Below are 22,117 nucleotides of genomic sequence, written 5' to 3'. Positions count from 1 at the left end.
CACAGCAATTCCCTGAGGAACTGTACAGTAAAAACCATAATGCAATTTTCAGATTTCTGACACTTTTTTCTTTACAGCAGTATAGGATTGACTGGGACTGTAATTACCTTCACTGAATCTAGTAAACTCTTCGGGAAAAATCGTCTCAAACCAACATCTTTCCTGAAAGAAAAATAAACACAGAATTAACATCAAAAACATTGTGCAGTATCATCTTTCTCTTTTCAGGGTGCTGCTTTGGGTCTATTTTTTGTTTTGTTTTTTAACTAGCATATACAATTACTAAACCATTTTCCTAACAAGGTCCTTGAAAATCTCAGAGTAACAAACAAACTACCATTAAAATTCTAACTAGAGCCACTCCACATCAAATGTGGCACAGAAGCATCTTCTAGTTTAAACCCCAAAAGATACTGCATTTAACCAGGTACCTGTGTGGAAAGTCTGTTATTTGAAATGGTGCCTTGGGCACAGAGGAGTTTTGAGAATAAAAACTGTTATTTGTACATGTTTTAATAATTTCAAGAATACAGGAAAATATATTCTTAGAGCATGTAGTCAGATGAGAAGGGAACATCATGAAAGTGGAAAACCCTGATAAACCTCTATTAGAATGGAGCAGAAGGTCTAATAAAGAATTACAGAGTGGTTTGGGGTTGAAGGGACCTTAATGCCCATCCAGGTGCCATGGGCAGGGACACATTCCACTAGACCAGGTTGCTCAAAACCCCAGCATGGCCTAAGGAACCCAGGAATATATAAAGGAATACTCATGATATCACCTCACTAAGCATGCTGAGTGCCAATTCCACTACTGTTTTACCCTTTGATCACTATAAATAAGGAGTTGTTTAAATTTCTGCCATTATTTTTTCCTCATACTGAGCAAATTTAAATTACCAACTTCTTCTTGCATGCAATCTCACTTTTTGCAACTGTAAATCAGGTGACTGAGAGCTCAGGTTTTGCAAACTGAATTGATCAAGCTCATGTTCACACTTATAAATTGGGTTGCAGCCCTGGTTTGAAAACCAGAAATATTTTTATGCTCTGATGTGCTGCATGCAGCTTTTGTCTGACGTGTGCTTGTGTCACTACAACTGAACATCAGCTTCACGAGAAGTTCCAGTGATATTAGTGCAAACAACCAAGTGCAAAAAACTCATATGTAAACAAGGAAAAACTAAGAGAAAAGTATAAATAGGAAATGGGTTTATAGCTCAAAGGTGTTATTGACTTTCTCCTTTAAATTTAGGATGTTATCATCTCTTTCAAATATTCTTATCTGCTTCTGGAACAAGTATGAAAGCGAGCTTGCCATGACTGCATGCTCTGAACATACACAGAAATACATCTGGAATTCTTACACTTGGCAAAGCAAGGAAAAGCTGCTAGCAAGTGGAGATATTCAGGATTTATTTACTGCTACCTAACGGCACAAGGACAAAGCCAACAGGAAAGTGAATAAAAAAAGCTCCCTCAGAAGAATAAACCAGGGTATTTTTAAAGCTCTCTGAAGATGAGTAGTATACAATTTCATACTAAAAACATCCTCAGCCAGGAGGAGCAGAATGTTCATGTGCAGCACTGGCATCTGTGCAATGACAGTAAGCTGCAGGATTATAAAACTTCATAAATGTTAATTCCTTCCATGCATTTCTTCTCAAATGCAAATGACACTCGGTTTATCATCCTACACAGTTAAATGAATCTAACACACTATTACCATCTAAATAATATGCAAAGACATTTTGACAGGGATATATTAGTTCAACATTAAGCATTTGAGAGAGAGTGCTTCTGAAATGAAGCACCTTCCATCACCCTGGTATTCCTTATTTTAACAGGCCTGCAGCACACGGCTGCCACAGCCTCACTTCATTCATTACTGGGACAAGCTGTAGAGCAGCCTTTGGTACAGATCTGGGTGCAACAAACTGAGAAGAAATTCTTATACAGAGCAAAACAGACCACAACTTAACAAAACTTGTTAATAAAGTATTTCCTGTGTTTAGCTGAGATGGCAAATTTATTTACTGGAGGAGAACTTAATGAAAGAACCACACAGATTTAATGCCCTGGCCAGCAACAGCTTATGGATACTTATAAATAAGAGAATAAGCACTAGAAATTGGAACATACAAACAGTTTTACACACACAAGCCTACAAACTCCTTCCTTCCCCTTGGGTGGGGAATGGCCAACAAGGGAGACAGCTCAGGGCTCTGGATGAAGGACTCAGACATTGGTTTCTGATTGCCAACAAGAGATAACCAGCACTGAGAGCCTGCTTCACACCGTTCTACTCCAGCTTTGTACTCAACCTCATCTACTCCAGCCTACTTCCAGGCTTAAATCTAAATTCAGGTTTTTTAATGCACAAACTTTGATCAGATTAATAAAACACCAACTACAGATAGGTGATACTGCTTGTCTTACAATGATAAGCAGCTGTAGGCAGCATATATCATGTATTTTTCACCTCAATGCAAGTTACAACAAAAAAAGTAATGTTAGATTAACATAATAGACTTTAACACGCCTTTTACCAAATTGTGGCTGCACCTGTTCCTTCCTACAGCTCCCTTTTCTGTACTTGTAATTATCCCTGTTCTCACTAACAGGCTTCACATTTATTATGAAAAAATTCTTCTTTCACTCCATGAAGGCCCAACTATTAAAGGCTACTTAACAATTTGATCCCATCTACCATTTCCCATCCAGATCCGTTCTCGTACGACAATCTGATCAAAGACAAATATACATCAAATAGACATCTGACAAAGGCAGGCAAGCAGCAATCACACCCAATGCAAAAAAGGGCCATTTAAAAATTGCTCTCAGCTGGTTAAGTGCCTCATGATGTACTAAAACCAGCAATCCCCCCACAGAAAATACCAAAAAGCCTCACTTGAGCAATAAATATTACTTGTACAATAAACATTTATGGGCTATTAAGGTGGTAAGATCAAATTAATGCATTTTGGGGACCACTGGCACTTTTTGCAGACCCTTTCCAGCTTGTAATTATCTGTAGTATAGTCACTTTAAGGTGGTTTTATCCTTCATCTCTCCCAGCTAAATCCCATACAGATCACATCTTGGTTCTCAAAAAAGAAGGAACTTTTGAAATGCACAATTCTCCACATCGAATTCTACATGGCATTAACTGTTACATTTTGCATATGAGGATTTTGCTTCACTTTGCTTTTCACAGCAGTAATTTATTACTTCCTACCAAAGCAGTCATTGTTTGGAAAACACAGAGTGAAGGAAAGAAATCACTGTTAAACTGGAAACAGCACCGCACTGAGTCCTCCTGGAACTCTCACCTGTTATAATTATTGATTTATATTTTGTGTGGCCTGTTATGATCCTGCTTTCCTTTGTCTCATTGTTTCCAAAGTCATTAACCTAATTAGTAATGCTTGCAGCTTCTGACTTACCAAAAAATTACTTAAAAATACACAAATTCTTACTGGAACATATTTATGTAAACTACACCAACCTTAAGTCATATACTTTCAAATCTTTTTTAATATCCCCTTTTAGTCTTGTCTATCTGTTCATCCTCTTTATTTTTATTAGTCTTTTCTCATTTTGTGATGTTTCCTCAACCAGGATATTTCTACTGTTTCTACAGACAAAAACCTGAAGTTTTTAAAAAAATAAATTAAAAATAACCCTAATTCAAACAAAATAAAAGTTTGAAAAAATCTGGATAAATATAGGAGCACTACAGAAATACCAAATAAGCAGGCTATTCATCAAAGTTATCTTTAACTAGTAATATCACAGATCCCTCAAAAATCCTTCTAAACTTATTCATTGTTGTATAAAATCTTGCCTTCCTCCTCCAACACATCTCTGAAAGTTAGCACCCATTTGTCATTAAAAATAGGATTAAAAAATCGAGACTTCACTGCTGCAACAACCTTTTATCCCAATTATGTGTTAAACTGTACAGGATCTTTTCACAAGGGTAGTTAGTAGAGAGGAGCATATCAATGGTGCATCTATGTCTGAAACTTTATCCACTATATAAATACAAATAAAACCAGTTTTCAGGTTTTTGTTAAAAAGCTGAAGGACTTTGGCTTGTTTGAACTGAAGCCAGCTCCTCTACAATGTGAATAAGTGAACAAAATATTTCAATACAAAGATGCTCCTTGGTCTTATTTAAATTTGTGATACATAGATAAACAATAACCTTGTTAATTGGAAGGTCACAACTCAAAAAATGCCCACACTGAGCAGACAGAAACAACAACACCACAAACATTTTCAAGTAACTCAAACTTTACCACAAACGAGTCACAGCTGAAGAATGCAACTGGGCACAGAAAACACTGAGGAATAAAATCACCTCACAACCAGAGCTGGCAAACCCCACAAACATTAGCAAAATTGCTAAAAACCACAGTAAGCCTCCTGATCAAGTTTAAACTACTCCAAACCTGTTTCTCTGGACCAGAGATAAAGGCACTTTTCCTACTTCTACATCTCAATGGGTTTCATCATCCTTTTCTTATATTAAAGCATCTTAACAACCTTGATGAAATAGAAAAAATACAACAGAAATGTTCTGTCACTGAATTGAATTTATTGTTCCTGATGCAGAGAAGGGACAATTCAAACCTCAAGCTAGAGCACAATACTTACTCTAACACTTCATAGTTGGACTTCTTTTCTAATGCATTGCCTCTCATCTCTCCGTAGGATCTCCTGAAGCCAGGAAAAACATTTGAAAGCAACAATTATTGGATAATTCAGCCTAAAACTACAACATCAACATCATCAAAACTTCCACTCAGCATCAGAAAACATTGGCAGAATGAATTGAAAGGTAAGTATAAAGTACATTATTATTCTACCTCAACAGATCAGGTTTTATTTTACAAATTAATTGCCTTTTCAGAACCATTTTAAACCACTGCTGCCACCAAAAGAAGTGACCTAACCTGGCCTTCAGCAGCTCCTTTCTGCCTCACCCTGCACTCCTTGAGAGAGAACCAGGGGAAGCAGGGAGTGATGAAAACTGCTTCAATCCAGACACATTCACATTAACAAGTAAATGAATAAAGAGAAAGCTCTGTTAGGAGAGGGCTGAGATTGTTGTTTTCACAGAGAAAATGGAGCAGCAATGCTCATTCAAAGAGCTTCAGTCGTTCATCTATGAGAAATATCTCATCAAAATGCTCTGAAGAGCCACAGGTTGAGAAGGAGGGAAGGCAGGACCTGGCTGACAACATAATCACGGATTATTATATTCATCACATGTTTTCAAATAAGGCACAGAGATTTTGTAAGTGCATAAGGAGTGTGCAGTCAGACAAAGAATTTTTGTTTTCTTTGTGGCTACCAGCAAAACTTGTAACAAAGGCATCAGGTTCTCCTGTGATACCTGGGAAATTTCATAAGCCTAAATTTTGTTTTAATTTGGAAAGTGCTGTTCAAAAGACACTTTTATTCTCTCCTAACAAGTTTACATTTGTCATTCATTTCTTATCAATTTTACTTCTTCCCTAATCTCCCTCTGTGAGACATCAGCATAACTAAAGCAAATGTTTCAGGCTGGAAATTCTCCATAAATTAGCAAAACTCAACACATGCATTTCAAAGCTGGGAACTCTCTCAAGGATTTTTTAATCTGATATATTTATCTTTATTTTCCAGCTGTCTCTACAGTTGACAAGAACACCAAAAACACCCAAAAGGATCCTTAAGATTTAATCATTTCAAAACAGCACATTAAAAATTGAGTAAATACAGAGAGGAAAGGTAGCAGCATTTATCTGTAATTACATTCTTTAGCTGTAGGATTTATATATGCAGAATCACAAGACTATTTACTAAATAACACCACAGATGCACTTTTTTAAGCATACTTCAGTGTACTCTACAGGCCTTTGAATTATTCAGACGAAGAATTCACCCAAAAGGCAGTATCAAGATGTAATTAATTAAAATTTTAAAATAATGTTAATTTAAAAATCACTAGAAATGAGTTACAATACAGTCTATTCAGTTTTTCTTCAAACTGCTTCATAGCAAAAAAAGTCTTATGATGTTTTATTCAACTCTACTGGTCAGAAATTGATGAACTTTAAGCAGTTTCAAAATTAATGTATATATTCTGTCAGAAAGATGTTGAATAATAAATTAAATTATCAGCTTACCGGATTTCAAGGCAACCTAGTTTCAAAGCAATTTCCTGGTCCACTTGATCTGCTATTTCTAACATATAGTCATTTTTCACCTACAGCAAAAGAAGCAGGTAGGCATCACAGAAAGATCAGTTCAGTGCCAACACAGACTAAAATACTCCCCAAACAACTTTCAAATGAATACATCTTAATTTTCTGGAATGACAATTCACAGTCCAGGGAGAGAAAAAAAGAAGTGTTCATATTTTCCACAAATGAGCTGCACTTTGGTAAGAAATACATTTTGACCACGATGAACTTGATTGAAAAATTCCTTATCTATGTCAATATTGGCTATGTTTTATTAAATATAATCAAATTTCACAGAGAACTGAGCAGATGGTTACACCTGCATTCCAACTAGGAGAAGGCAGGCTGTGTTCTTGAACCATCCTGGTCAACAGGATTTCATTGTCTAAGCAGATCTAATCATGCAAATAAAACTGACATATTCCTGGGAATTACAGTGAAAATAAAAATAGAAGTAAACAGAGAAGAATGTACAAATTGTTCTGCACTCTGGCATAAAATAACGCTGAACTAGCAAGAAAAGCAAGAGTGAAACTGGGTGGTGACCATCTACACCAGGAAACTTCAAATCTTTATCCCATGTCCTGGACGTGTTTTATTTACCACCATGAATGTGGGCAGAATCCCAATTTTAGGTAATACTTTCACCACACTAGAGTAACCAATTTATACACAAGAACAACAAAAACCTCAGGGAGTAAGAGAGAACAGAACCAGCACCCCAGAACTTCACTCTGCAAATCTTGCACCTGTAACAAATCTCCACAGCTTCTCCTTCACAGCTCCTGTTATCCCCTTGTGAAAACATCAAAAAAAAAAAAATCCCAAAAACTCCGTGTGACTGACTGGCAGATCAGAGAGGGGATGGTGTGCAATGAAAGCAGCACACTCCACCAAGGGGGCTTGTGGAGTGATGACAAGTGTAAGAACAGCTATTTCAAATACTACTGCTATGAAATGCATTGTTTGGGAGATAAGGAAGCAGAGTGGATCCAAAGCTAGAGGTGTTCTGCACTCAGCATCCTCCTGGGAGCTTGTGATCATCCACCAGTGTTCCCTCAGCTCCCTCCTGCTCCCAGCTACAAACAAATCCCTAAAAACTTCCTGGATCTGAATTGCATGGAAAGTTTTAATTTGTTATTGAAAGACGTGAAAGAAGAAATATGATAAACCGTGCAAGAGTGAGAAAATGAATTATTACAATAGCTGAAACATGAGAAAAAAGACTCTTTGCTTTTGAATTCATACAGGCACTCAATATGACAAAATAATGAGCTTTTAACTCTTCTCAATTCAATTCCTACAAATACTAATGAGACAGGAGAATAATTGCCCTTCAGCATCATGTAGTGTGCTATTTGTACACACATATGGAAATAATAATTCTGTATTCCCATAGTAATAGTATACACAATATGAATTAATAATTCTCCTCTTCATTATGCTGACAATTTTAAATAATTGGATTTAGATTGGATATCAGGATGATTTCTCCACTGAAAGGGTGGTCAGGGATTAGAAATAGACTGTGCAGGGAAGTGCTGGAATCACCATGCCTGGAACCATTCAAAGTATGGATGCAGCCCTTGGGGACATGGTTCAGTTGTGGATGTGGCAGTGCTGGGCCAGTGGTTGATATTCCAAGTCTTTTACAGCCTAAATGGTTCTACGATCCTATAAAGGGCAAAATGTAATAAATTACACCAGGATTTCTACTCATGAGAAAGGACTTTGAACTGGTCCTGCACTGAAGCTGTCAGACACAAGCTCAGGGCAGGTAAATCAGAACTGGAGTTTCAGGCTCCATGGACTGCCATAAATGACTCTGCAAACACCCGTGGGTGGTGAACAACAGCACAGCCCTCCTCACCTTCAGGTCCACGTGGGGATACCTCAAAATGAAAAGAGTGTTGGATGAGATCAGATCGTACATTGATACCCAAATTGCAGAAATTCTCATGTCCTTTTTCTGAGAATTCACCTTCATATGCAGCCTAAACTACTTCACCTACCAGGTAAACCTAGTCACAAAATCCCTTGGATAACCTGCCTTACATCCACCCAAATCAAATACCTATTGACTGATCACTTACATTTTGTTAATTTTTTTGTGGTTTTTTTAACTACAGATTCAGTTTTTTGAATCATTTTAACAATTTTGCATCACCAGGAAATTTCAAAGCCATTACCCATCTATTATTTGAGGTGTTCAAGAAGAACTGGCAGTAGCAAAGTAGATTTTCAGTCCTGACACACAAAACTTCCACTTGCAGGAACAATTCTAATTTAAAGCCCAATGTATTATGATCAAATGTGGATTCATTTATCTTCACAGCTCTTTGCCTTGTGGATCCCAGTGCTCCAGTGCTCGATTTGTTAAACTAAACAGCTTAAGAGCATCTCCACTTTCATGCAAACATGATTTTAAAATGCTGCTAGCCTCCTAGTCCATAAATAAATAAGCAACATTACCCAAATATTTAAAGTTTGGGGTTTATCTCCTCTTGCCCTGCGGCTTGTGAGCTTTCACAAATTCCAGTCATGTTCCCAGTTTGATTCTGCAACTACAGACATCAGATAGTGACTAAGAAAATGTAATAGACCATCCCCCCTTCCAACAAAATAGAAGGGGAAAAAGAAGTCTTTTACATTATATGCACCTACTTATTTTAGTGATTAAATTTTGTGAGTTATATAAGATTATAAGCTTCAGGAAACCTGTGGTAAGAATCCAGTGGCCTGGATTTAACAGTGTCCTACTATGGATAGCCAAAGGTGCTTGGCTTTTCCCTTTTTTATAAACCCGCCTGCACACATTCTCCTTTCAATTTCAGCAAGGAAAAAAAATAACCTGCTTCCATTTCTACTCCCAGAATACCAATGAGAACTTCTCTTATCACCTTTAATTTTGCTTGACTATTCTCTTTGAAATGGCATCAGATCAATGCATGAACTAACGCCTGTACAGAGATTAGATAAGAATTTCACAGGAGGTTCAGAACAATCTCCTTAGGAAAAAGCCTGAGCAAATATTAAGTGGAAGAGACATAAGAGATAATTTAATGGTAATTAAATGCACTGTCACAAGGCAATTGAATAGTTTTCCAAGAAGTCTTTTGTGTTTGCTCAATTATAACTTTTATTATTATTATTATTATTGTTAATATAATTAAACGAGAGAAATGAGAATATTTTCTGGGTTAGACAAACAAAGACCCCATCTTCAAGAGCACAAAGCCTATATACATACAAAGGCACAAAAACTGAACTCTTAGAAATCTAACAAAAACCTATCAGGTTTTTTTCTTCTGATTACAAATTCGGAAGTATGTTAAGAGAGAGGATGAATCTTTTCTGTGGGCTCTGAAGATCCTGTTATCTGTGAATTTGTCATATTGGTTTGGCAGTGTGTGCAGACCTTTGGCAGCACTTCCTATGGCTTGGAAATTCAGCTAACAGTGTGCAATACCTGGAGAAGCTGAGGAATACATCCATCTATAAATATATAGATATATACACACACAATACATAGATATATAAACACATTTTCAAGAGGATCAGGCACCACTGCCATAATCTCCTCCACAGTTTAACTGTTCAGAATGGGAGCTCTCCAAAGGCTAAATCAGAAAAAACCCTGCAGGATGCTATTTGATACATCTTCATTTTACCTAGTTTGTAAGACAAAACTGATTAATATAAACCTGTCACACAAACCTGGCTTTGAAAAAGCCACCCCAAAAACCCAAGTGGACAAACACAGAACCAAAACAGCAACCCCTGATCTCTTTCTCAAGCCCAACAAAGCCTTTAAGGTGCTCCTGCTAAACCTGTGTGCCATTACATCATTTATACCCCACACTAGAGACCAGATGCTCTGGCAAGGATTCAATTACATGAAGTCTGTATTTATCTCCAATCCTTTATGGTTACCATGTTACAGCAATAAAAATGAATAAAGATCAACAAGGCAAACACTCGGACTGACAACAGGATTAAGAATTCAAGTGTCAACACTGCTAAAATCCTATATACTTTTTATTTGGTAACAATCAAAACCCAAAATATGATATCTGCAGTGAGTCACTTGGTGTATGTTGCTTGTAACATATTTGCTTCCACTGGCTTACTCATTTTGTATTCCCACATAATGTGCTTATCTCAACTCCCTGAGAAAAAATATATTGGAAAAGAGTTTAAAGGAGGATAAGAAACAAAAGTAATTTATTGCTGCAAACTGCTGTGCTGATTTCAAGAACCTTTTCCCCTGGATTTTTTTTAGTATGTTCTAACAAGTTTAAGTCAGATTTACAGTCAAGCAGGTGCATGCTTTGGGGGGAAAGGATTAGTCTACTTAAGTTCCATTAAACATGGAATAATGGAAATCAAAACTGCTTCAGGCTTCCAGGCGAGTTCCACTGCAGTGCCACTGTCAGAGGAAGCAACTCTACCGAAATTTGCTCATTCATGGGGTGGCAAATCAGAATTAAAGTGTGACCTGAACTTCACATTTGGAGTTGACTTCTTGGCCACGACAGCTCTGAACAGTCTGATATAAAAAAGGGCTGCAGTGTGGGGAAAATAGGAATGCCAAGCATAAAGGCACCTCTCAGATGTAGGAAAAAGAAGTCTTTCACATGTTCTGATAAAATATAAAAAAAATTGTTATTGTCCCCTCACACAGCATGCACCCACCCACATTTAATCATGCACCATCAGTGAATAAATAGTTAGAAAGGGCAGTAATATCCAAGGCAAAAAAGGATTTTGAAATCTAACAATCCTACACCATATTTCCTGATTTATTACTGCCCTGATATTCAGCAACAATTCACTTTATTTAAAATACTTTTTATACTTAACGGTATTTTAATATTTTTTATCACTTTTCTTTTAGCCAAACAGAAATCTCTCTTCTGTCTCCAGTATTTTGGCCATTAAGAGTTCAAAGATGCTCCTAAATCACAACAAAAGAAAGGAGGTGAACACAACATGAACTAAAGGGCTTTTCCCACATGGAAGACAGGCATATAAACACAAACCCAGGTTCATTTCTGATGTCAAGACTTATAAAATATCAGTTCTTTTACTTGAATGAGGAAACTACTGATGGTGTCACTTCTAACTTCTCAAAATTTACTAGAAAATAATGGGCAGTTTCCCAGCTACAGAAATGGACAGCAAATTCCAGACAGAACAATTTAATACAAAAATTGAAAACAGAGGAAAGCCCATGCTTGTGAAGATGGAGAAATTAGAGAACAGCCCTATGCTATGATTTAAGGAGAAATCTATCACTGGCCTCGTATTTTATATACCAGCTGCTACTTTCAAAAGCCATCTGCTTCATTTTCCTGCACACGAGTTTTTTATGCAGCTGCAGTATTTCAGAAGAAGGTTCACCCAGGCTCACAAGCAGTTCATAAAAACACCATGCTGGATTTAGATTTCTTTATTAAGAGCAACAGTAAAATAATTCTGAACTTGGCAAATGCCTTCCAGTTTAGGGATTTTTTTAAAAAAAGCTATTAGATACTGTGTCTTAAAAAGATATTTTAGGCTTAAACTTGTTTACAGCCTTATAAATTATTACATAAAATTATCAAACTTGACATTGAGTTTTCAAGCATAAATACTGTGTAAATTCTTTAGCAACAGCACTATGAAATGGTGTCTCAAAAAGAGAAAATACCAATAATTAGCCACTGCTGGCTTTCCCAGCTTAATGTTACCAAGAAATTTCCCACAGGATAAACTCCAATTTTTCAGGAGGACAGTTTAAAAATAAGCAATCTATTTCTCTTGCTTTTCTTTCAATCTCTATGACCTACTTGCACAACTTAGTCCTTCTTTATTTCTATTTTTTTTCAAAATTGCACTGCTTTGAACACTGCATTTAAACAACTCTTCAGTGACTAAGTTCCCACTGAAGAGTTAAGACTAGACTCAAAAAGAATCACCCCAACATATGAGATATTCAGATAAGCAACCAAAGAAAATGTCTTCTGTACTCCATTCAGTACACAGCACACAAACAGTAATTATAATCATCTAATGAAGCATGAAAACAAAGGTTTATATGACATCACTTTCTCCTTATCCATTTGTTCTACGTATTTATTTTTAGCTAGTCCTTTCATATATTGGGAAATTATATACTTCTGCTTAGTTAGTGAATTTTTTATTAAAAAAATACAACCTGTCTCTTAATTGTCCTGTATATGCAACAATTTATTTATTCTCAGTAATTTCCCTGGGTTTATTTTTAACAGCTGAGGTGTGTTCTGGCACCTGCTTTTAAACATTCAAGTTTCTCACTCTGGAAGATAATTTGGTGTTAGGTTTTGTACTTTATAATTCACCCTCGGCCGCCACAGGGTCCAACCAGAATCTTTGTTTTACACAGACACTCAACACTTCTGGTGACACCCATCCCACCAAAATCCAGAGAAATTATTCCTACAATTTCCCAGTTCCAGCTGCTGTAATGAAAGACCAGAATATCTCAATACATCCATGGGAAAAGCTGATCTTCAGCAACCACTTTTGTGACCAAGACCAAAATCCAAGTACAGCTCGTTTATTTTCCTCACAATTTCCCATTTAAAACGAAGGACTTGCTCTGCTCTGCACCTGCAGCAGGTAGGACACATAATTCCACCCCAATCCATGACACAACTCTTCTGTGAAAGAATTATCTCAGATAATCTCTGGTTTCAGCTCCTTCATTGTTCCTTGTAGTGATAAACCCACCACAGAATCACTGCAGGACAGACACATGACTGAGTTAATGTGGAACAGTCACCCAGGATAAATCTTGATATCTGTAAGGACCAAACTGCTCCTCCATCCTTGTTTTCCACCAGCAGGCTCATGGAGGACACCAAACTTTCATCACTACAAAATCAGCTTGCAAGAACAAGGTCTCAACTCTCACTACTACAGCTTCAGAGATCTGAGGCAGCATTAACCCTGAAAGGTTTGTGCCTCATCTGCTCTGAATGAAGCCCCATATGCACAAAAGCCCAATGCCTGCCCCTAATGTCATCAGTATCCTTAGGAGCCACCTTAATGATCATAATGGTAGTTTTTAAAATACACACAGGAGGGAAACACATATGTGTTCCCACCTCTATTTACCCATCTGACAGTATTAAATTTGCTATAGGAGATAAGTCAATATTAGGGAAAATTAGGGCTTTGGCCTCATCTAGGGGAGTTAAAAGCCCAGATCCAGTATCAGGATAACATTCATCTGCCATCTGCCCTCAGCTGCTCCTCCTCTCCGTGTCCCAAGGTCACAGTCTCTATATTATCTAGGGGTGATCTTTGACATCTCTAACTAATTTTGGAAGCTCCTCTGCTAATAATAAGGGCATTAGAGATGGGCTGGGGGGAAACCAACTTGTGACAAGGCATTGTTAGGGGCACAGCAGCTAAAAATGCTGCCGTCTGTCCGAGTGGGCTGAGCTCCAGATGTCACTGCAAGAGACGCTGCTGCCTCGCAGCCCTTCCACAAAGTAGGACTGGACTCTTGGGAGCCACACAGAGCTCAACCTATTGCTCCCAATTTTATACTTCTCCTTCCCAACACACAATTGCGAGTTCCCAGATCAAGCAAGTCCAAGCATCAATGTAAATCAACTTTTCTGTGGGTTTCTTTTTGTCGTTATACACAACTTCATGTGCTAATTGCAGTAACAATTTGTTCCAGGCTACTAAAAAGACATATCCACACATCAGTACATGGAAACCCTGGCATTTTAAATTTATCAGGCTGAATTCAAGAAAAGCTCACAAGGATGATTTTCACCACTCTGGCTGACAGGTGGAAATTTTAAATCAAAGCAAGCCTTTCTCTTTGGCCTGAGCTTGGCTGATCTTGTAGGTGTTAAGGAAGGAAGTTTCACATTCCAACCACACAGCACTAAGGGAAAGCAGACACTGGGCACACAACATTTATAGCCAAAGTAGCTCCACAACTATACAAACAGCAGAGTCTTAAACAAGACTGTAGCATCGTTTTGAGAGTGTAAATCAATTTTTACAGGAAAAAATAAGTACTTTATGGGACCCTGTGAATTTCAGCAACTTCAGAAACCTACCCCCATCAAGGAAGTCTCATTTTTAATTGTCATTTCAAGCTGTAAAGAGCAGTCAGGAGAGGTTCAGATTCATTTGTATTTTTATCAAAAATATATTTTCAGTATCTTTTTAATCAGCTGCACTTCTTATATTGCCATCTCCCCGTAGGGCACAGTTTATGTCTCTTTGAGTCTTCATGAAAGGTCTGTTGGGTTTGGGTGGATTTTTTTTGTTTTGTTGAGGGGTTTTTGTTTTAAATAGGCTGCCAACATCAGGAGCAACGCCAGCTTTTCTCCAAATGTCCTTCATTTCCGTCAAAGCTTTTCCTGTCAAAGTCATTTGCTTTAGGTCTCCTATTTTTATTAGGGTGTAAGTGATGTTGTTATTTAATTAGGTTAAAGAGTCTAATTCCCAGCCTGCATTTCAAATTACATGGCATGCACCTAAGCCTTATAAAACTTTAATCATTAAGTTATTACAGTAATTGCCTGGACTTAAAATTTCCTACATGTCAGGGACAGAGTTATAAAAATAATTTAATTTGCATGATGTATTTATCTGCCACAACATAAAGAGATATTTCATTTAATGAAATACCTTCTGAATGTGAACATAATCTTTACAGACACTACAGAGGAAAGAAGTGTCAATTGTCCACAAGAAACTTTTTGGCTTTGTCAGAGGATGTTTTTTCCCTTACTTCTTTTCTTAATAAGTAATTTTTTTTTCTCTTTTCTTTTTAGAAAGAGTTTTCTTATGAAAATGAACCTGCAGTGTACTTGTCTGGTGAGACAGAGCCCTCATGGCACAGAATTCAGCTCAGTTTTCTCAGGGCATCATTGATGTGCCCTAACTTCAAGATCATCCCCTACTTGCAATGCTTTCTTTCAGAAACTTCAGTTACTTTGAAAAAGCAAATTCAAAACACAGTTCAGTCCTGTGGTCTCCTTTATTATATTTATGAACATCTCCAGGGCAGCTCCACACTGCAGGCTAAACAAGGCAGCAGAGAAAAATTCAACTCTGGGAAAAAAAACCTCTCCTTGTTTGCTGAGATCTAAAAAAAAAAAAACCCCAAAAAGTTACTTTAAAAGTCTTCTGTTTGGAGCACAAGGACAGCAACAATGGAACAGCTGATGCCCAAGAGCTGCCCCCACCCCCCATACAGATGCTTACTCCCTTTTCATCAAGGGATAAACCATCTCCAATTACTGCAGCCTAACATGTTATTCAAGGATAAATGTGTGCAGGCTCTTGTCCCACAATAAAAGGAAGGCAATTCAAGTAGCTTACGTCTGATTCTCATTACATGAATGTTTTTAAAAGCTGTGTTCTATCTTGATTTGAGATATGGCTTTCATTCCTTACTCAGCTACTAAGGCAAAATAGAGGAGTCTGTCCCTGTTATTCCCACTTCCCAACAGCCATGTCACTGGAACACAGGAAGACATTTATTAGGAATTTCACCAACACTGATTTAAAGCAACTGAAAATCCTCCCAAAAAGGACAGGAAAATGGTGAAATCTTATTTCATGACTTAAAACCTGTGATTTTTAATTTTCTCCTTTTGTATGTTTATGTTTGTTTTCTCTGAAAAATGTTTCAAAAAATCATACAAAAACCTAGATATCTTCATTAGAGATCTACAAAACAGTCAACAGAACACACACACAAATTATGCTACTCCTTGATAAAACTTATTTTTATTCGCTGTACTTCATGTTGAAGGTTTTGTGGGTGGGATTAGAGCTCACTTGGGTTCAGATTTGGGTATTCAATACCACAGGACACAAGTGAAGGCTGGCACATCAAACCTGTGCAGTGAGCATCTGCCAACTGTGCAGACAACCATAAATCTGGCTTTTCCTGATTTTTGAATACTCCAGCCTCACAACTCCAAGAGCACTGGGTGGGATCCAATTTGCCTAATTTGGCTGGAACTGGAAGCAGTTGGGCCCAAGGGAGTGATGCAGTCAATGCAGAATCACCCCCTAAATGCTGCACAGATTGAAAAAAGAGATGACACCCCTGAATCCTGTCACCCACTACCTCTGACACCTGCCAAAGAGAGCAGCAACAAAACAAAAAGACACAGCTCCAGCATTAGTTTGTTGATCAGAGCTCTCAAATGGGATGTGAAATGACATGACTGGAACACAGCTCCTCCAGTGAAGGGGAATGACCTAAAGATCAGCCTCTCCCCATCTCTGGCCTCAAAGCTGAGGCACAGCCTGAGCACAAGAGGCTCCGCACGGCATCGTTAGTGGGACTGATTCTGATGTTATTAACAAGTTGTGTGGCTTCCCCCTGATCCCACACACTAATTTTAATCCCTTGCTGTACAGATTGCAGAATGAAAGGTCTCATTAAGTGCCCTGCTTTACACTTCCAATTAAGAGCAGCTCCCGCCCACTGCAGATGGCAGAACGAGCGCCACGATCACAGCACATCAAGCCACAAACAGCTCTGGGCACAGGTTCTTGATTTGTTTGAGACCCTTGAAGGTAAAGAATATTCAAAAACAAAGAAAGGTCACAGCATCCTTAAAACAGTCAAGAATCAAGGAGAAAATAGTGATTTTCACATCTCAAGGCCAAGCTGAGAAGCCTGAAATGCAGCGATTTGCACAGGGCAGTGCACTGCTGAAGTGAATGGGAGTAGTCATGCATGTGAAGGCACAAACGTGTGCCAGCTTTGGGTTTAACAGCCTGATAATTGTGGTTTGGGTGAACTGGATGAATAAACCCTGTCTGTTGACAGTGATTAAGGTAACATTTTGTTATCTTTACAAAATGTTCTGTACTCTTCCACAAGATGAAGATCACTTGAGGATTTAAACTTTTCTTTTTCAACAATGCTGGGGCTTGCAACTCAGATTCAACAAAATCATTACAATTCAAAAATCCATGGGTGACAGAGGTAATCACATTTCTTCTCCTTCTCCATGAACTTCTAATTTGTTGCTACACATTTAATAGACAAACAAGGTGTTTGGCTGTTACCAAGTTAGCAATAGGGTTCCCAGTCCCATCCTGACAAGAAAATCACAGGCATCTGGTCCTCACAAAAATCTTTTTTACTCATTTGTAAGACACAAGACAGCAATGTCTTTTGAGTTTTACATTGAGAAAAGCCAATCTGACAGCAGAGGTGTTGTTTCTGTCAGATTTTTAAAATTTTGTAACTGGGTTCTATACTCCTTCTCTCTGACAGTTACTTCTGTGCAGAAAGCTCAGGATATCTATGCATGCATACATGAATTCTGTACATTCTGTTGTTCTTACACACAACATGATACATCTGATTGAGAGCAGTGGTTAGCAAAAGAAGATATTAAAATGTTGCAGGAATGACACAGATAGGAACAGAATGTGAAAAAACATCTTTCCCTGTTTTTTCATCTCCCCCCTCTGCTGTAGGTCTGGTTTACGATGCAGTGTTACTGCCTAAATTCTTCTCTTGCCTTCTTTTCATACGTCACTGCTGCTGCCTTAACACTTTACCACATAAAAGTTATTGTCCTAGTTTATGCAAGAGGACAAGTGAAATTTATGGAGCAAAGCAGAATCGTGGATAGAGAATGACAGCTCTGGAAAGTTCTGCACCTGATTTCCATGACAACAGAGACCCAAATACCTCACAGCACCCCAAAACAATGAGCAGGGACTTTTAAAGAACTGGATTCAGAAATACCTCACTATAAGGTGATAAAGAAAGGGGAAGAGAAAATAAATGGGAGCAGAGCAAGGAGACAAGAACCTGTGATTTTCACTTTATGAGAGCACTGGGATTCAGGGCATTGTCAGATCCAGGCAGCTGACAGCTTTGCCTATCGGTCCTGATGACCTTCAAAAACCTTCTAGTCTGAGCCACTTGTATCTGTTTGATTTCTCCAAATTTAGTTAGAAGTTAACAAATATTCCTCTGGCATTTCAAACTCCTTGCTTTAAAGAAACAGTTCCCTGAGACAGAAACCAGAGGACATTTCAGGGTTGCCAGGTATTGAACAGGAAAGTGATGGAGTTCAGGAAATTATTTTGGAGCTCATCACCCACTTTTGCATCATGGGAAACTCAAATCTCCTGTGTTTAAAGCCAGCATGAAGCAAGTCCCTTGATACTAAAGGAAAAAGGAACATGATTTTGTTGTACCAGAACCCCTGGCAGTACCACACTAAAAACTCATGAAAATTCAGACATTTTAGGCTGAATCCAGAATATCACACAAATCATTTAAACTAGAATGTGGAGTTCAAAGAAGCACTGCAAGAGAAGTGTCTTTTTAGAAGTTACCTTCATCATATATCAATACAAAAATTGCATCACACACTAAAAAAAATTAAAAGCAATTTACCTAAGACAAGAATGTCTATGCACAACTGTGCTTGTTGAAGTTAATCCTGACATTTTAGTCCTGACTCCCTAAAAAACCAGGAGGTTTTATTGTGAGCTTGTCGATCTAAAAGCAGATTAAAATCATTTACCTGAATAAAATTAGAACTTAGTGCCTAATTTATAGAAACTTTGACTATTATGCAGTTTTAGTAATCCAGAGGAGATTTTAAATCCAAGAAAATAACTTAAGAATGTGAGTGGAAAAAGCTCTTGATGGGTTGTAGTGAAATTGTCACTTATGTACACTTTAAAAATAAAGAAATTAACCAGTTTAATCAAGTGTGAATTAACTGTAAGAAGCCAGTGGAACAACAGTAAATTTTACCTGAGTTATGACAATTACTACCTGCAGAATCACCTATTTTTGGAACATATTCCTCACCACTTCTCAAGTAGAAAGATGCCATGGGCTTTGTGCCCTTTCTGCTTTATATATGCAACCTTATTTTTTTTCCCATTTTTCTGTTTCTGCAGTAATACCCTACTCACATAAATAAACCTAAAGTTTTCTAAATTCAGAAAAGTCAGTAAAAGACAAAGTAGAAGAACTGAACATACCTGCTGATAGAAGAAATTTAGAGTTGGTTTGTCCTCAGTGAACTGGTTTAGAAATCCTTTTGGCAAATACCGAATTCTCAATTCATATCTAGAAAGCAAGAAAAAGAGACTGTTGAGCAGAATTAAAATTAAGATTTCCTCACAACCTTCTTAAAAATAGGAATAAACTCAAAAAAAACCCTTAGAAAACTAATGGAAAGTTTCCTTTTCGATTGCTCAAGAGAATTAAACTAGAATTTATCTGTGACTGCCATTCCATAGAGATGTTTACACAGGACCTTTGTAACAGAAGCAAACTTAGAGCCCTGCTGCCTTCTCAGGGCTTCAGACAGGACTGAAGCCTCAAGACTTGGAGCAGATGAGCTCCAGATCCATGGGGAGGCCCCAGTTAGGTGACAACAGATGAGCTGCCAGAAGCACTGACATGACCCCTGGAAGAGCTTTTATCTCTGCTTCTCACAAGCAGGGGCTTAAAACGCTGATCCTGCTGCTGCAGGAGTGACAAAAAGTGTCACTCACCAGGGAGCCACGTCCCACAGGAGAACAAGGAACAGGACTCTGCTCTCTCTCTGATCAACGTTCTAATATTCACCTCTGGATTTTTACTAGGTTTTTAAGGGATTTCTCTGTAAAAAGGTTTCCTGCTCCTTTGTTCATTGTCAAGACACATGCAAAAACCAAACAGTTTTGAACCTGACAGTCATTTTTTACAGTAATTGTACACCAGAAGGGAGGGAAATTCAGAATGACCCTTGACCCATGACCTACACCAAATCTGTATCCTTTCTCAAACCTTAACTTCTGCTTTTAGTCCTTAAATTCAGTAATATTTCTTGTCATAAACTTCTGCTTTCAATTCCTAAATTTAGTATTATTGCTTGTCCTGTGGTAACAGCCCACGGTGTTTGACACAGACTGTTTGCTTCCTCCTCTGACACATTCCTTCAATGAAAGTCTGATAATGAATGTCTCCATCCCTTGGGCTGTGCCAACACAGCATATCCTAACTAACACTCCTAACAGTACTTCCCAAAGTAAGTATATTTAACAATCTGCTCATGATAAGAGCAAATATTACAACATATTTCAATCTGTTGGTTTCAGCAGGACAAGAACTTCTTTTCAGCAAGTGATTTGGCTGCCTGTAATCAAGATTTAAATGGGGATTTGGTAAAAAGTTACTAGGGGTAAATGCTGCCTAGGTTTCCACTGCAAGCAGAAGTTGCAATATCCTTATTTCCTCTGAATTCATTGAAAATACATTGTCCTGTTAGAAACACTAAAATAAGGAAAAAAATTGGAAATTGTAAACACACACACACTGCATACAAAAAAAAAAAAGAATACTAGAATGATGTCTTGTAGTATGGCAATACATTTCATAATTCCTGTGCATAGAAAACATGTTGTTAAATTAAAGAGTGAAATGCAGAAGAGGCTGATAACACCTGACAGAGAGCAGATTTACACTGGATATTAGGAAGAAATGTTTTGCTCTGAATGTGGTGAGGCCCTGGCACAGAGAAGCTGCGGCTGCCCCATCCCTGGAAGTGTCCATGGCCAGGCTGGATGGGACTTGGAGCAATCAGGGACAGTGCAAGGTGTCCCTGACCAAGGCAGGGGGTTGGACTCAGTGATCCTTAGATGCCTTTCTCAATCCAAACCATTCTGTGGCACAAGGATACAGACACAGATAAACAAAAAAAGACTCAACGTCACAGTTGAGACAAACTCTCACAGATTACTCTCATATGTAAGAGAATCACCTTCTATTGTTGATCAGCCTTTACATTTCATGATCAGCAGATAATTAGTTATCCACTAAAATTTAGGTATCAGCAAAACTGTACCTCCAGGTATTAATGTGTCAGGGAGAGAAGACACCATGAGCACACTACCCAGTGCAGAAAAGCAGAGCCTCTTTTGGTTTTTATTCTGCTATATCCACTAAAATCAACTACCGAGCACAATTGCACAGACTGACATTGAATAAAACAAGTCTGTGTAAAATACTTCCTTCCTTCCTTTTGGGGAGTTCTATAATCTAGTGCATTTTAGAATGAAAAACTCATTAAGGTTGGAAAAGACCTTTAAGATCTTCGAGTTCAACCATCAACCCAGCACCATCACCACGTTCCGCACTAAACAGTGTCCTCAAGTGCCAAATTCACACTTTTTTTGGAACACTATCCAGGATGGTTACTCCATTGCTTCCCTGGGCAGCCTGTTTCAGTGCTTGACAATCCTTTTGATTAAGAAATTTTTCCTAATATGGAACCTAAATCTCCCCTGGAGCACAAATACAGTGAGGAGCAGCTGAGGAAGCAAAGGAGGCTCAGAGGAGACCTTATCACTCTCCACAATTCCCTGACAGGAGAGGGTAGCTAGGTAGGGGTCAGGCTCTTCTCCTAAGTAACAAGTGGTAGGACGAGAGGAAACCATCTCAAGTTGCATCGGGAGAGGTTTAGACTGAATTATAAATCAGAAAATGGATATTCAATACGAGAACAAATTTCTTCACGGGCCATCAAAGACTGGAAGAGGCTGCTTAGAAAAGTGGTGGCATCACAACCCTGGGGGGATTTAAGAGACATGTAGGTGTGGCACCTGGGGACAGGGTTTAGTAGTGGCCTTGGCATAGTTGGGTGAACTGCAGGGCTTGATTACCTTAGAGGTTTCTTCCAGCCCAAACAATTCTGTGATTCTAGGATGCAGAACACACCATTACTGTCTGGCATTAAAACACCAAACAAACAAAAACAAAGCAAAACAAACAAACAAAACCCACCCCAAAACCCCCAACAAACAGAGGAAAATCAATCTCAGTCCTTTACAGGGACATG

At 38.2% G+C, this 22,117-nt stretch overlaps 1 protein-coding gene across 3 annotated transcripts in view; it reads right to left on the bottom strand.

Moving 5' to 3' along the window:
* Positions 1-22,117, bottom strand: part of PTK2 (protein tyrosine kinase 2) — a 188,532-nt gene that overhangs the window by 68,856 nt on the left and 97,559 nt on the right. For all 3 annotated transcript variants that reach the window (XM_063407212.1, XM_063407051.1, XM_063407126.1), the window contains 4 exons: positions 19,275-19,362; positions 6,180-6,259; positions 4,663-4,725; positions 108-162 (listed from right to left, as the gene is read on the bottom strand). In XM_063407212.1, the coding sequence (XP_063263282.1) occupies positions 108-162; positions 4,663-4,725; positions 6,180-6,259; positions 19,275-19,362 (286 nt within the window). The remainder of the gene's footprint in view (positions 1-107; positions 163-4,662; positions 4,726-6,179; positions 6,260-19,274; positions 19,363-22,117) is intronic.

This window comes from Prinia subflava, chromosome 1 (assembly GCF_021018805.1).
Source record: "Prinia subflava isolate CZ2003 ecotype Zambia chromosome 1, Cam_Psub_1.2, whole genome shotgun sequence".
Taxonomy (NCBI): domain Eukaryota; kingdom Metazoa; phylum Chordata; class Aves; order Passeriformes; family Cisticolidae; genus Prinia; species Prinia subflava.
Note: the sequence above shows the minus strand (reverse complement) of the source record. Positions and strands in the feature narration are given on the sequence as shown.